The sequence below is a fragment of the Strix uralensis genome, chromosome 4 (assembly GCF_047716275.1).
Source record: "Strix uralensis isolate ZFMK-TIS-50842 chromosome 4, bStrUra1, whole genome shotgun sequence".
Taxonomy (NCBI): domain Eukaryota; kingdom Metazoa; phylum Chordata; class Aves; order Strigiformes; family Strigidae; genus Strix; species Strix uralensis.
The window spans coordinates 103,116,015-103,132,437 of record NC_133975.1 but is presented as its reverse complement, the minus strand read 5'-3'; the positions used below and the strand labels follow the sequence as shown (position 1 = coordinate 103,132,437).

The 16,423-nt window shown below is 37.3% G+C and overlaps 1 protein-coding gene across 6 annotated transcripts in view; it reads right to left on the bottom strand.

Moving 5' to 3' along the window:
- NUBPL (NUBP iron-sulfur cluster assembly factor, mitochondrial) overlaps window positions 1–16,423 on the bottom strand; it is an 87,674-nt gene that overhangs the window by 5,138 nt on the left and 66,113 nt on the right. For 3 of the 6 annotated variants that reach the window (XM_074868257.1, XM_074868260.1, XM_074868259.1), the window contains 2 exons: window positions 11,770–11,890; window positions 7,815–7,897 (listed from right to left, as the gene is read on the bottom strand). In XM_074868257.1, the coding sequence (XP_074724358.1) occupies window positions 7,815–7,897; window positions 11,770–11,890 (204 nt within the window). The other 3 variants (XR_012628910.1, XR_012628911.1, XM_074868261.1) reach the window with 3 other exon arrangements.

Sequence of the window (16,423 nt, the reverse complement as noted above, 5' to 3'; positions counted from 1 at the left end):
GTGGTTCTTACTAACTTTAGTCAATATATTCATTAAAGAAATCGGACTGTTTAATCATACCAAAAAATTTTGGAATCATAGAATGGCTTGGGTTGAAAGGGACCTTAAAGATCAGCTTGTTCCAACGCCCCTGCCATGGGCAGGGACACCTTCCACTAGACCAGGTTGCTCAAAGCCCCGTCCAACCTGGCCTGGAACACTTCCAGGGAGGGGGCAGCCACAGCTTCTCTGGGCAACCTGCTCCTGTGTCTCTCCACACTCACAGTAAAGAATGTCTTCCTTACATCTAATCTAAATCTACCCTCTTTCAGTTTAAAACCGGTCACCCTTCGTCCTATCACTACACTCCCTGACAGAGTCCCTGCCCAGCTTTCCTGTAGGTCCCCTTTTAAATACTGGAAGGCCGCTTCTTCTCCAGGCTGAACAAACCCAACTTTGTCAGCCTGTCCCCACAGTGTCCCCAGATGTGCTCCAGCCCCCTGATCATCTTCATGGCCCCCTCTGGACCCACTCGAGCCTTATGCTGGAGACCCCAGAGCTGGACACAGCACTGCAGGTGGGGTCTCATGAAAGTGGAGTAGATGGGGAGAATCACCTGCCTTGACCTGCTGGTCACACTTCTCTCGATGCAGCCCAGGACACAGTTGGCTTTCTGGGCTGCGAGCGCACATTGCTGGCTCATAGTCAATTTTTCATGGGTTACATGGTCCATGTAACACTCACCCTCGCCAGACCCAGCAACAACATACTAACTCACCACCTAGGACTCCAACACAGAAGTGGCCTGAGCTGAAAGCTGTTATTAGCCCTCACCTTCCCTTGGCAACCCATTCACATCCCCACCAACACTGGGAGTCTGCAATTGCTTAGCCACCAGATGATGTTCTGAACGCACTGCTCTAGTGAGAGCTCAGCTCCAAAACATAACGCCTGACCATATTTGTCAGGCACAATTTGCCCTTAGTGAAGCCATGTTGGCTGTCACCAATCACGTTATTTTCTATGTGCCCCAGCATAGTTTCCAGGAGGATCTGCTCCATGATCTTGCCGGGCACAGAGGTGAGACTGAGTGGCCTGTAGTTCCCCAGGTCTTCCTTTTTTTACTTTTTAAAAATGGGGGTTATGTTTCCCCTTTTGCAGACAGCAGGAACTTCACCACGCTGCCACGACTTCTGAAATATGATGGATAGTGGCTTAGCTGCTTCATCTGCCAGTTCCCTCAGGACCCGTGGATGCATTTTAGCAGCTCCCACAGACTTGTGCACCTTCAGGTTCCTTAGATGGTCTTGAACCTGATCTTCTCCTTCAGTGGGTGGTTCTTCATTCTCCCAGTCCCTGCCTTTGCCTTCTGCAATTTGGGTGATGTGGCTGGAGCACTTGCTGGTGAAGACTGAGACAAAGAAGTCACTGAGTACCTCAGCCTTCTCCATATCCTGGGTAACCAGGTCTCCTGTTTCCTTCTGGAGAGGGCCCACATTTTCCCTAGTCTTCCTTTTATCACTGGTACTGACATGGTTTCTGACTTCTATTTGTGATTAAAAGACTCCAAGACTTAATATTAAGATACTTTATCCAGCTCAGCAATCCAAGGGAAAATCTATGCAAGTCCCAGCTGTCTGGAATATCAAACACTGTGGATGCTTTACAGGTATAGACCTGTAAAGAAGGATAAGGTATTTAAATCTGCTCAACTGAGCTGTTGGGGGCTTATACTTTATTCGTTGCTAAAGGAAACTAGAAACCATAAGCAACAAATCAAATAGTGACTATCACAAGGACAAATACTAGACTTAGTTATCTGCATGAAAATAATGACAGGTGATAGCTTCTGTTCTTGTTAGCACTCCCTTTACTCAACCACAGTCCATTTTCCAGTTCAATCAGATTTTTAAATAGCTTTAATTTCCATGGAAATTGCTTGTTACTTTGACAGAACTCCAACTTTTAGTGCATGACTGGAGTTGCCCTCTGATGTCTGTATTTTAGTGTGGTCACCTCAGAAGGCAGTAAAAGCATGATGATAAACACAGGTTTAAATGCGTTTCCACTTCAGATAAAAGCTTCACGTCACCCAAAGAAATTCTTGATTGCTGCAAGAGGCCCAGAGCCTTTCCCAGTCTGAACTCCTCTGGGTAGTTCTACCGTAAGATTCTACTTTGCATGTATTGGCAACTCCTGCCAAGCGGCAATGAAGTCTCAGCCCAGAAAGAGGATTTAATGAGATGATAAAAGTCAATCCATAAATTACAACATGAAATGGAGGAGATGGGCAAGTAAACTGGATGCTTCCTGAATCCAATACCTCAAAAAAAAAAAATCTTTACTGCTTGTGGGAAATTTCCTGTTAATCCTATATATCAGCAGCTGCAAAAGCCAAGCTGTCCTCTGAGGGAGCCTCAGCTGGAAACACTGCTAGCCTCAAGGTGCCATTATGCATGTACATCACTCAGGTGCCATTACATACATCAAAAAAAGACATCCTGACCAGAAAACATGGTTAAGTAGAACAGCGCAATTCAAATGCAATATAGTAACATCCTTCAAATAGACTATCCCACCACTCAGCATTTTCTTCAGCAGAATAAAGCACAAATGAGGGTGTGATGATGCATTGTACTATCTACACCTTGAATGAAGGATTCGAACCTACACATACCAAATGTTACTGCAACCATTCAAAGGAAGCCTCAACGATAAGGGATATTATAAATCATATCATGCAGCCTTCTTTGGGGTTTGCCTTTTTTTTTAAAGATATCACACCCTGGAGAGACCGCTCTTTAAATGGAATTACTGATGACAGCTAAACAACAGCAAACATTATTTGCTACCACTGCTTCAATTTTTCTCCAAATATTTCTTGCAGGCTTTAAAAGGTTGTACATTTTTACCCTACTCACACATCACCCTTTCATACAGTTCTAGAAAAAAAGTCTTTCTGAATACAAATTCCACCTGTCTCTTTGAATAATACCACGGTAAGGTCTGTAACATTTCTAATTTAATTGAAAAGAGATTTTTAACCAGAATTACTCTCCTCTGTTACGTCAGACTGCTGATGCCTCATGCCCCTGCTTTCCACTTGACTGGCCTTTTTCTCTCCCTTTATAGAGCTGTGTGCAATTTACTGGCCTCAAAATCCTTCACCAATACATATGAGTATATGTAATCTGCAAGAGGGCTGAAAACATCTCCCACTTAATGTTAAATGTGAACTAGACAGTAACAGAACCTCCCCCAAGAAGTATGTGGGGTTTGCATCATACACTGAGCTCCTTTATCACAAGCTGGATAGGATGACATTCCAGCCACAGGTCCTGGTTTCCTTGCACCAGGACAAGTTTGGCTCTTTTCCTACCCAAGCCATAAATTCCTCACCACACTGCATGTAAGTTTGTACATACTGCACAGGCTATGTGATCTGGGGATCCAACACTCTAAGCTATATATGATTCACTGGGTTTGCTTCCCTTCACCTTCCCCTGCTTTTCCAATATATCCTACTTGATTTTTATGGAACAGGAGAGTGAACTCAAAGTATTTTTCCAATAGATTGCAAATGTTTTCCATAACAGTATGTGGCAAGAAAACACTAAGGATTGAAAGAGCTGGGACTGTTTCGTTTGAGTAGGAGAAGGCTGAGGGGAAACCTCATCACTCTGTACAACTACCTGAAAGGACATCGTAGAGAGGTTGGTGCTGGTCTCTTCTCACAGGTGATTAGTGACAGAACAAGAGGGAATGGCTTTAAACTCCAACAGGGGAGGTTCAGACTGGACATTAGGAAAAAATTTTTCACAGAAAGAGTGGTCAGACAGTGGAATAGGCTGCCCAGGGAGGTGGTGGAGTCACCATCCCTGGGTGTGTTTAAGGGTCATTTAGATGAGATGTTGGGGTATATGGTGTAGGGGAGAACTTTGTAGAGTAGGGCTGATGGTTGGACTCGATGATCCCAAGGGTCTTTTCCAACCTGAATGATTCTGTGATTCTGTGAACTAACTGACCATTACATGTTTCCTGGCATTTGGGTTTTTTTTCAAAAGCAGTCATCCTCTTTATACTTTCTGCCATGAGGGTTCACTGTCTCTTTAATAATGGAGAAGGGGAAGAAGCTGAAACCTAAACTTCATTCTTTCATGACTTCTCTTCTGTCTTGAATACATTATCCCTGCTGAACCTTAGAGGTGTATCATTTCTCCTCCATATTTTTTTTTTTATCACCTCATTCCCACGACAAGAAGATGAAAGACAACATCTACTGCTTGCCTCAGCCTCCAGCATGACTCCTCCCTGAAATGTATCCCAGCAAGACTCCCTAGATTTTAGAAGGTGAACGGACACACTGGTACAGCAAATGTATTTTGTACTTGCTTGAACTGCTTCTTTGATCTTGAGAAAGATGGGAGTTTGGCGCTCAATACTCACAGCTAACTTGTCTGTTCTAGCAAGGTATTAACAAATCCACTGTGCCATTAAGGTTGTGATATACCCAAAAGTTTCTAGCAGGAAGTCCTCACAAGATAACCATCAACTGTCCCGTACCTCTCTGGGTTTTGCGCTCACAGATGGAGGAGCTCTCAGGAACTACTTACCTTTTCCCCCAGTGTTGATAGAGAATTCACTGGGCATTTAAGCAACTCAATTTGGTGGACAAATGACTCCATTGCAACTAATCAAGTCCTGTACCTCTTGCTGTGTTTCTAGCTCTCTTATCCACAAGTTTCAGGATGCCTCTTTCAAACATCTGTTTTGCTGCTGCTTCCTTCTCATGATCCCTAGGAGGTTTGCCTACATCTGAGCATGATCAATGCCACCTGATTTCACCAATTCCTCATTTGGTTTCCCTACAGTTTCTCCTATTCTACCATTTTAGCCATGTTCCTGATTTTCCTTTACTAGCTTCTGCTGTCTAGAGACTCTCTCATACGTCTGGGTGAGCAAAAAAATGAAGCCCTAGTCAGCCAATCCACCTCCACTGCTTGATGGAAGAGGAAAATGCTCCCAAGACTCTCAATTATCTCCAGAAGGGTCTGGTAAGTCCTCACTGTTGATTAAACTAAGAAATTATTAGCTTCTTGTAAAGGATCTTATATCACTCCTAACTGCTGTGGTGTGTCTGCTCTCTTTCTGTTAGACTAGCCCCTGTCATTTAGGCTAACATGTGAGTACAGCAATATTCCAATTTCTACAGCACATAAAGTTTTGTCAACGAAGAGGGTTTGAAAAAAGCCACAATTTAAACAACTAAACTGACAGAAACACTAACATAGACAATGTTATACCAAGAGCAAAATCATTTTACCAACACTGTTTATTTCTCCATGGGGACTGTCTCAAGCTTCACCAGAAGAGAACTCCAGCCATTAAACCCTCACGTCCTTTAGCTATATAGTCAGCCCTTTCCACAAGTAGGCAACTCTTATATATTCTGTGCCTTCCCCAAGGAAGAACTTTCTAAGTTCACACATGCACAATTCTACAATTTATTTTTTTTTTTATGGAAGGTTTGGTTTAGTTGTTAGTATTTCCTTGCTAGTTGTGAAAAGGAAACTTCCCTTTTCCACCAATTACATCTAAGCTTTAAAATAACTAATATAGAGAAGTTTGCTTACACATTTTAAAATTCTAGTGTAGAGTGAGAGCTATACTTTTACATATCAGCAAGGCAAGTTGAACCCCATGGCAGGTGTGTAAGCAAAAAAAGTATTAGCTAACATATTTTAGAAACACCCTTTATTCTAGTCTTGACAGAGCGTAGAAGGTGTGACAGCATGCTGGGTTTCTGAAAAGTCAATCACTATCTTTATTCCCCACTGTTTGAATCTGTTAGGTATTATTTCAGTTCTATGATTCTGTATTTGATTTGTAAGTGTGCTCTAACAAAAACTGCACAGAATTTTATATTAAAAACATGCTGTAAATTTAAGGGACGAGAGCAGAGATAATTTCAGCAGCTCTGAGTACATTGTTCTCTATCTGAAAAATTGTGATTGTTCATGCATGAATAACCACAATTTTAGTTTATTTGAGAAACATGGCGATGGGTGTCATGTATTAAAGATTAGAATCTGACCTTATATAACCTTCTCCCACCATCAGTTATGTGATAAGAATTTAATTTTTCTTTAAAAATCTAAGTGAACAACAATAAATTTCTCTGTCTTTAAAATGAGAAGCAAACCTAAAGGGAAATTCTTTTTCATTCTGTAGAGATTAGTGACATCTAAAAAAACCTCATTCTCTGAGGAGAATTATTATCTCACAGACACAGTGGCAGAGAATAATATTAGAAGTTTTCCCTGGTGTCACACATATTTGTCAATCTTTATTCCTCTTCATATTTAACTTAATTGCCACAAATGGTGCTTATAACCCCTCCTTTCGTTACCAGAAACACAGTCCAAGGAGGAACAGATGGCAACACAACAGACTTTCTTGTCTTTTTTAATTTTCAGAATGCTATCCTAAGTCTGAATTTTAGATTGATAGTCCTGCAGGCTACAGACTCTTGGTTATTATAGATTTCAGATACTGTGAGCCTTCCATCTTAGTTTGCTCAGTTGTTCTGCTTCAACTTTGAGCTAAGCCATGCATCTATTCAAACCTTCAAACTGCTGATCAAACTTCTCAGATAGAAACTACCATACGGATTAAAATGATTCCTTTTCATAAGGATCTAGTCTCAAGATCACTACATTATTCCACAGAGGATCAGCACAGTCCTTGCCCGAGCCTAGCAAAAATATTGCATTCAATTAGAAATCAACATGTCATAGCGCTGCTGCTTCTCTTTCAAAACAAAATGATGTATTACAATTTTAAGACTGTCACTGTTCCTCTAGAATCCCAATCAGTATGTTAATAACTCTGGATTAACAGTGTTAATCCCCCTTTGTTTTTTTTCTTTTAGAAGTGTGGGAAGATAAAAAAAAAAAATACTGCAGCATGTGCCTAGCAATCATGATATAAGAAAGGTGACTGATATTAGAATGTACCTGAGGTACATTCTATCTTATCCCTAATTGATTCTACCATCTATTATCAGCATTAATCACTTTTTTTTATGGTAACATCTAAGCAGCAGTTAAGAGTGAGGCTGCATCATGCCATATACTGTACAAACACAATGTGGCAGACAACACCCTGCCCTACGGAGCCTGGCAGACAAACTCCAGCAGAGGAGTAAGAAAATACTAGCCAGGAAAATCTTACTCTATTGGTGCTAATGAAGTTTTATATGGGCAACTGCTTTTCTTTACAGACTTGCATATCTGACTTCCACCACTTCAAGAACTCATATTTTCCTTTGGCAATAAAATGTTACGGTAAATGCACTGAAAAATCCATTTCCTCTTGTGTGTAAATTGCTCCACTTCCTGCTGAAAACAACCCAGGTCCTGACAATACGCAGGTTTTGTTCCAAACATCTTTGGATAGGACCCTTTGACAGTTTCCAGGCTCAACTACCAAAGGCTCAACTGACAGTTTTAGAGGACCTACATTAGCTGCAAGGTCTCATGAGGCTTGACACTGACCTTCCCCTTCTTGACAGGCCAGAATCTGGATCAAATCTTCGCTATTCTGAATGATTCAGACTAATTAAACAAAACGAAACCCACAGAGGCAGAACAGATGACCAGCATTCCAAAATGAAGGGCTTGACTTACTTGATGACACTACTCTTCTACTTTATTTCCCTAAGTTACATACATTCCAATACACATTTCTTTTCAAACAGCAATAACAAGAAGCACTCTCTATTTGCTTTTGGAGGAGGGCTTTTTGTTGTTTTAAGTGCAGTGCACCAAACTTACGGCATCACTTTGAGGCTGCGAGATCACAACAGGCTGTCCTGAATCACACATCTCCCGTATATTAACATGCAGTGGAATGTCTCCTGTATCAAAAATACCAAGACACACATATATGAAGACCTAATATTTCTTTAAATGTTTCATTAAAATAGCCCTAAAGCAACTTGAAATCAAATTCCAGTTCAGTATATTCTTTGAATTACTTAATCTCAAAAAATTAGTATTTAAAATTATAAGTGGCTGCAGTACAGTTTCTGTACATCCATAATGATTGATGTCAAACATATTCTGGATTTTTCATTCTCTGAATAGGAAGGACTATACTTTGTAGTCATGTATTAGAGAAGGCAGTTTGCTTTTTTGCCTTGAATACACAGAAAAACACAGACTGAGATACAAATTATTTTGTGTATGTTAAAAAAAAACACTTCAGTGTTAGGCAAATGCTCATCATGCAACTTACTGTTCAGCCTATTTCCTCATTGTATATTCTTTTCAGTGCTGTTTTAAGATTTTAATCACTGTTCAAAGACTTCTTTGAATACTTAATTTCCAAATAATAGCATTTGTTATTGTCCTTATTAGGCCTTGGATCCAATTAAAAGGTAGACAACTATTCAGTTCATTCTTCTTTCCAATGGAAATCTTCTTTATATTCTCCTTTTCTAATGAGTAGGGAACTATCAGAGAGGAAAGGAATGCTCTAAAGGAGAATCAGCAGCCCTGTTCTATTCTGAAACATACTTGCTGAAATAAGTTTTTCAGCATTAAAGAAAATATGAAGTTCCCATGTTTAGTTCATTGCTACATAGATAATTATGATGTGAATTGAAGACCAACTTTAATGGAAGATACAGCTACATTTTACATCATGGATGGATGTAGACAGAACAGCTTACCTTAGTTCAATCTTGACTGGTCTCAGAAACTGTATCAGTTTAATTCATATACTTTAGCAACATTTATTTAACCCAAATCAAGGTCAGTGTAAATTACAGAAGTTCAATGTAGTCAGAAAAAGAAACATTAAAAAAACTGATTGAAAATTGACACAGCTTAAGAGATTAAAAAACAGATCTGAAAGCAAGCAGGAATACAAACAAAAACCCAAACAAATAGCAAACACAAAAGCTGTGGCTTTAGTGAGTTGAATCTTTGAAGAACTTAAACTTGTTATTTATGATTATTACGGTCCATTTCAAATTTAATTGTTTCTTATTTGTTTCAGTCACAAATAAATTTCTTTAGGCATAAAAGTCTGTTCATTTATTCATTAAAAAATATTTAGGGGGTCCTTTCAAAGTTTTTTTAAGCTTAAATGTTCTTAATAGAGTAACAGTAACTTTGTAAATCTCCCAGAAGTTAGTTCCTACCATTGTTTTATGCAGAAACTAATCTCCACCTTTTTCCCAAGGATGTTCTGTTAACAAAAAATACTTCCTCACTAGGAGCTTAGTAATGATCTCAGAGAATTACAAAAAGAACTGCCCTAGTACAAAATGGCAGCCTCTCTCTTCCTCATAGTTGCAAAGATGTGCTGGTTCTACAGGAGCGTAACAGAGCTTGTATGAGAAAACATGCAAGTCAGAAGACAAAGCAAAATGCAATCTTAGTTTTTTTTAAAAAATCAAGAACTTATAAATTAAACAGAAGCATAAAGACAGCAAAAGCATCTACACAGTTGTTTGGGTGATAAGGGCTTGAGAAAGATGAAGTTTTTGCACTTCACTACAGAATACGATGGGAACTTGCCATTGTACATTACTCTGATACTAACAATTATTACTGACTGCAAAGAAAGGGTGACTGCTGAGAATAATTTGAATTTATTGTATGAAGTAAAAACAAAAATAATTTTTAAAATCTGAGAGTCATTGTTGCTGGTTCTACTAGCAGATACAGTTTTAAAAGTTAGGAAGTGCAAAGGTCAGGATGGAGTTGTACAGAAATTATCATCTTAGTGTTATGTGTATCAATGGTACAGCTTTCTGGTCACAGTTATGGTCATCAAACTTGAAAAAAAAAAAGCAAAATAGGGGAATTTCAGAGACAGGGAGAGAAACAATCTGCAGCACAAAATCTCTCTCACAAACTTTAGCACACTTTCCTTTAGGGAACAATAAAAAGACGAGGCAATCAAAAGTATATGAAAAAATAAACTACACTCAAAGGTCTACTGGCAACTGCTAATTGTCTTCTGTCATAAACAAAATAAAGGAGGTATTCAGTAATATTAAAGGCAGCCAATTCTGAGCTACTAAAAGGAAAATACTTTTCTATCCTGCACATTGTTAGCTTGCAGAATTTATCAGATTTTATCATGGAAACTAAAACCTTGTCAGGTTTCACAAGAGGACTAGGTGCTTAGCTGAACAAACAGAACAGCCACAGGTGTTGCAAAATACAAGCAAAATAAATTTAGAAATACTAATTTTAAATATATACTTTTAAATATATATATAAGTTCTCAAGGCTTTTGGGCAGAATTCAAATAACATTGGGATAAAACTTCCATTTGGGATAGATTAATGTAAAATCCGTAAGCAGTAATTTTTGTAATACCATATGGTGTTATTATATAATGGTCATCCCTGGAAGGAGGAGCATACTAATCAGATCAAGTACTATAATTCTAAATTTAACCCTTGGGGTACTAATCTCAGTCTGATCTTTCACTGACAGTTTGAAAGTAAACTTCACGATGGTTTTCTTCATACATCTCATCCATTCCTTGCTAAACCTGTAAACTTCTCACATCACTCCTAATTAAATACAGTCACAATCAGTTCTGCCCTCTTGGGGAATAACAAAACACATCCATGGGACCAATGGCATGGCACATCATTTGTGCCTGTGTATCTAAATGCATGTTTGATTCAACTGCTCGCAGAGAATTTGCATCCATCCACATAACCCAGGGCTGTAGAAGTCCCCCTGGGCTCTGATCACAACTCATTATATATTCAGAAAACTAAAAGATAGCCCAAAAGCATGTCTTTAATTATGTGTTGACTTGCTATCTTAAGTTTATGTCAGACCTTGATGTTTCTGTGTTGATCTTTCTAAGTGAGCTTCCTGGTTCTTTTTAATGAATTAGCTATGGAAAATCGTCAAGATAATTATAGTAATACATGGAAACACATCATTAGCACATGCAATTATTCCATTTACCAACTTAATTACGCTGTGTTATATTCTGTAATTTTTTCTTTTTACTGACAGCACAGGTTGAAATATGCCTTTTTAAAATATCAATGTGTATTTTAAAGATCAATGTATATTTTAGCTTATAAGCACACCAGATTGTTTAATCATGGCTAATTTTTGTTTTCAATAAAGATAAATTTTCTTTTGAAACAACATTTTGCAATTCAGCATATTCTTTTAATCTCAACACTTAAATACAATCATTACAGTCTGCTTGCTTCCATACAAGAATCAAGATATCTTCATATGGGCATAAACCCAATTGCTTTAAGGGACTGAATTTCAAATTACTATATTTATTTCAATATGTAACAACTCATTTCATTTAAATTAAATAAATGAGAAAACTTCTATTGACATTAATGGACAGAGTTTAGGTCTGTTTTACAAGATCAAATAGAATTCTTGGTTATTTGTAAAAATTGTTGTATGATCAATAACATAATGAATTTCAGGTAATATAGCACATCGATATCAAAACAATTCATGTTCTGGATTGTTTATAAATCAAAAGAGATTTAAGATGCAATTTAAGAACTTTCATATCCAGTCCACATCCTACAAGAATGATCCTTGGCAAGGAACAGAGCATACAAAAATGGTGACATTCAACTACCTTAGTTATTAGTTCTTTTATATCTGAACACTGAATAATCTAGGATTATGCAGTTCCATATTTCAGTTAATGCTTCCCTCACGCATGCCACTAGAATTTTCTTCAAAAATAAAATCATTTCTATATTCTTACCTAAAAAATCCAATCCAAGGGTTTTTGCTAGATCTCTTACACCATTTGCTCCAAAAATGTGTGTCTCATGCTTACATTTGGGACACTGGAAAACACTCATATTCTGAACCAGTCCTAAAACCTGTTAAAGAAAGGAATCTTCAAGCCCGAGAATCAGCATCAGTATTTCCATTATTCATTTCTGACAATAAAGAAGAGAGTATCAACAAAGAATTGACAAAGAGTACTCATTTATAATGGGAAGTAGCAGTAATATTAGACTCATTAACATCATTATCAACTCTTATTAGTCGTTCCAGTTGCATTATCATTTGTGCGTTATTTCAAGTTTTTCACATTTATACCTCTCAAAGATTAACAAATTTATTTGTAACAAAAAGTACCTCTTGTACATGCCTATCTTTCCAAGGACTCTCCCTGGCAGTATTTCATTTTTGAAATCTGAATACTGGAAGAATTTTCATGTTGTGTTTTATATCTTTGTAATTTGCAGTTTCAGGAAACAAAACAAAACACACCATTACAAGACACGACACAATCAGACATGCTTTTAAAATATTTTTGTAAGTTATCCTGTAGGGAAATGTTTTCAAAAAGAACCAGATTTGCTGAAGAGCAGAAACACATTTTAATGTGTTTTTTAATAATTATGTGAAACTAAGTATCAAAAAACACAGCATAAAAATCTAATACACACATAGTAGGTACCTTTCTGTTGATGCCAGGTGTTCAACATCATCCTTGAAAAATATGTCAAATGAAAATTTGCCAAATCTTTCACAATGTACAATAATGCTAATGATAGCATTGATCTCTTTTTATTCACCTAGTAAACAAAACTGTTCATTGAGGCCAAGCAGAATTTCTCAAAAGTGATGAAAACAGCAGTCAAACACTACAGGGTGAAAGCTTGTACTCATCTGCTAATCAGCAGAAGACCTGCTTTAGGAGATTCCATGTTACAATATTTCAATTTAAGATTTATGTTATCTAGGTATGTCAGCACACTATGGCCAAGTTTTAAAAACATTAATACATATTTTCAAGTACAAAAAGCTGTTATTTACTTTGTAGCATTTTGTACTTTTTAAACTTCCCTGAGCATTCTACTTTTGTGCTTGAACAAGCTGGCCTAGTTATTAGCAGAGTAACATATCCACTATGCTAACGAAGCATATCTAAAAGGATATACCAGTGTTCAATGCAAACAACGAACATTAAGTTATTTAATTAAGAGTGAATGTACAACTTCGGGCACCAAAACTGAAAATAAAAAAGCATGTAATTTATAGTATCTTAATAAAAATTTCCTTAGATCTAAGCTAAAAATGATCAAAAGATGATCACCTGTTTTTTTTCTATACGACCATAATGTGTTTCACACTACTTTCTAAAAAGTCTTCCTTTACTTGTGTAAAACTTTCAGAGGGTTTAAAGAAAGGAACATTTTAAGAAACAGTAGCAACAACAGCAAAAAATTACCTACTTTCAATTTAACACAAACTTTCCCCATTTTCTACTCTCTCCCATGGACTGCCAGAGGAGCAAGAGGAACAAGTTTCTATTTACTGGCACATTATTACAGGTAATTTTCTCATCCAGTTCTTAGTTTAAGAGAGACATGAAATACTACATGTCTAAGGGCACAAGGTGCAGGGATCGTAAAAAGGGCTCTCTACAGCCACTGTCTTCTACTGATGACCTCTGGGCAGGCATTCACCCTGCTCTCCTTGAACTGAAGTCATGGAATTTTCACTGTGTTGGTAAACTGCAGAATGCTGGAAAGAATATTATCTGGCAAAAGAAAAATAGTATTTTAACTGGGATACAGGGAAGCCATTTTCTCCATCACAGGAAAAAAAGATAACTTGACATTTATACTTTAAATGAATTAATTCATCTTCAGGTATCCTGGCATCTGAACTTTCTGTTCTCCTCGAAGTATTCATACAACATTCATAGTTCAGCAAATTCATAATCAAAGAAAAAGTTATGTAGTCTACTACTGTTTTGTGAATAGTTAAGGATTATTACAGCTGTTTTGTTAATTCTTTGGTAACCTACTAAGAAGTCCTTCTGCCACAGTTAATGCAAATGCTAAGATACAGCTGTATTCCCAATGCTGTATCAGTTTTAGAGGTCTTATTCACTGTCCCTTTTTGTCTTCACTTCAACAAATCTTACTAAAAGCAAATGACATTTCAGCATTACACAATCATTTCTATTTTTTCAGTGTTGTTCCTGTCAGCCAATAAGTAGTGCATAATTATTTATATAAATTATTCTTCTGGAATATGAAGGGTTTTTTTGGAATATTAAGTTGCCAATTATAAACACTCAGTTTAACATAAAATCTGTGCAAAAATACACAACTTCAGTGCTGAAGTGTATTTTTAACATGTATATTTCTGGAGATATATTTACAGAAGGAAAAGTTCACTATGATCTTCAAGAGCTTTTAAATTTACAAAGTAATAGGTCTTGCTAATGAGGTCAGTAATAACTCTCATTTCTCTGCTCAAATAATAATAGATCTGGAATAGCTTCAAAGCAGCTGTTAACGTCTACAAAAACTACCACGTAAGTACGCATGAATCCTATTCTAGTCCTTAGTTAGCTCCTTTCCCTGTACATTTCTTGGCAAATTTGGCTCAGTAATCATACGAAAACTAGTATGATGAGATACACTGCAATACAGGAGCTAACCTATGGTAGCAGAGGAGAGGATAGTTATAATGCACGGAACTGAATTTCATTTAGTCAAATCATTTTTTTAAACGGTGAAGAGACATCTATCAAGAAATATCAGGAAATGAAGAAACCTTTCATTATGAATTATCTGCACACACACAGTTTCTGAATGTTTACATATTTCTTATGCTCGATTAACCTTTTGGTTACGCAACAAATTGTGCCAAAATCCAGATATACTACCTTCTAAGTTAAAGAAAATACAGTGAGAAAATGAAAGCCCTCTGTCTTTACACAAAGAGACAATTCCTGAGAAACCCACATAAATCATTCACTGTACTTAAGGACGGATGGTGCTGAGGCCCAACTCCAACCTGACAGGGACTGATGTGGTCAGGGTTACAGTTCCACAGTCTGCCACCAACTTTCCCACATAGCCATCAGTCAGTCACCTGATGTTTCAGTGCTTCAAGTAAATGTGCACAATAATATTTCTGTCTTCCAACCTTTTGTCTTATAATTAGCAATTTTTGGGTCTAATGTCTGCTTCAATATGAAGCCATAATCTTGGCTGGGTGCTCTGGACACTACAGAAATATCAGTAAGTGCATAGGCAAATAACCCAATTTTAGTACATCTTAGAAGGAAATACACAGCTGAGTTTACATAAGCAGTTTTTTGAAACCTGTGAAATCCACAACATAACCTTCCAATTCAAGGAAACTACCAGAAAAGTTGCAGATTTAACTAAAACCCTGTCTTTTTCTTTCATGGATATGACTGATAAGATAAACCATACTGAACTGAACTCAATTTCAGCAGGTGAAAATAAGCAATTTTTTCCTGAATACTCAAGTTATTCACCTTTTTTTTTGTCACCTGCCCAGAGCAAGCCTCTGGGATGCATGAAAACGATGGCCAAACTCACATAATGGGCGAGAATTCTGAAACTTGTTGTGATAGGACTCAGCATCACTTTTCAAACGCCTTCCTTACCAGGTGTGCTCCACTGCACAAGAGATGGCACTCTTCTTCTAATGACTGTGTCCTAAGACTGAAAATAAAACCTTTCCATTGTAATCCTGGTTCTAACGTTGATTCTTGTTGCATGCTTTTCATTAGTTCCTTCAGTCATTCTACTCTAATTTTAATTCAGTAAAGGACAGTGTCAACAATTGTGACTTTACCGTTGTAATACTACATGTGTCATTTGAGTCTTTGATAACTAATGAGGGGTGAAGGGAAGGTGGTGTATGTATGCTTATATGTACAAGAGAGAGATTCCAGTGCATTAAATACAAACAAGCATACTCAAAGACTCAGAGCTCAGCAACCTATGGACTCTGCTTCTTTGAAGAGTAGACTCTTTGCAAGGACTTTTTTAAAGATTAATGATTTTAAAGATTAGATTTCTTTAAAGATCAGTCAATTATATAATTGGGGTATGCAATTTTAGCACAGTCCCACAGATTCCACCTCTTTGATATAAACCTCAGGTTTGAAGTTGTCCATCAAAAATTACGTAACCAAACTTTCTTTAGATCCTCAGATTTAGTTGACACTTAGAAATGTAATACATAGGCAGGAGCTGCTTTAACACTGAAGTAAATGACACATCTGTCCTGATGTACATACAAGGTCAGAATAACATGAAGCAGCGCCATGAAAAAGGTAAGACCTGATGACTGGTTCAAGCGCATTCAAACTGCATCTGGTGCAAAAGCTTCACTGTGACTTTTCATTTGATTTATAAAGATCTGAAAAGTCCAACAAATCAAAATAGATCATATTTAATATCTTATCTATACCACTAGTCAAATTAATAGCAACGAAGCCTATCCTAGAATGCATGGTTTTCTTAGAGGCCATTCTCTTCAAAGAACATTGAACAAAAGAGACTTAGAAAGAGATCTTGGTAAATTCTCACTAAACCAAAAGGAAAATTCAGCAAAGTACTAACTTG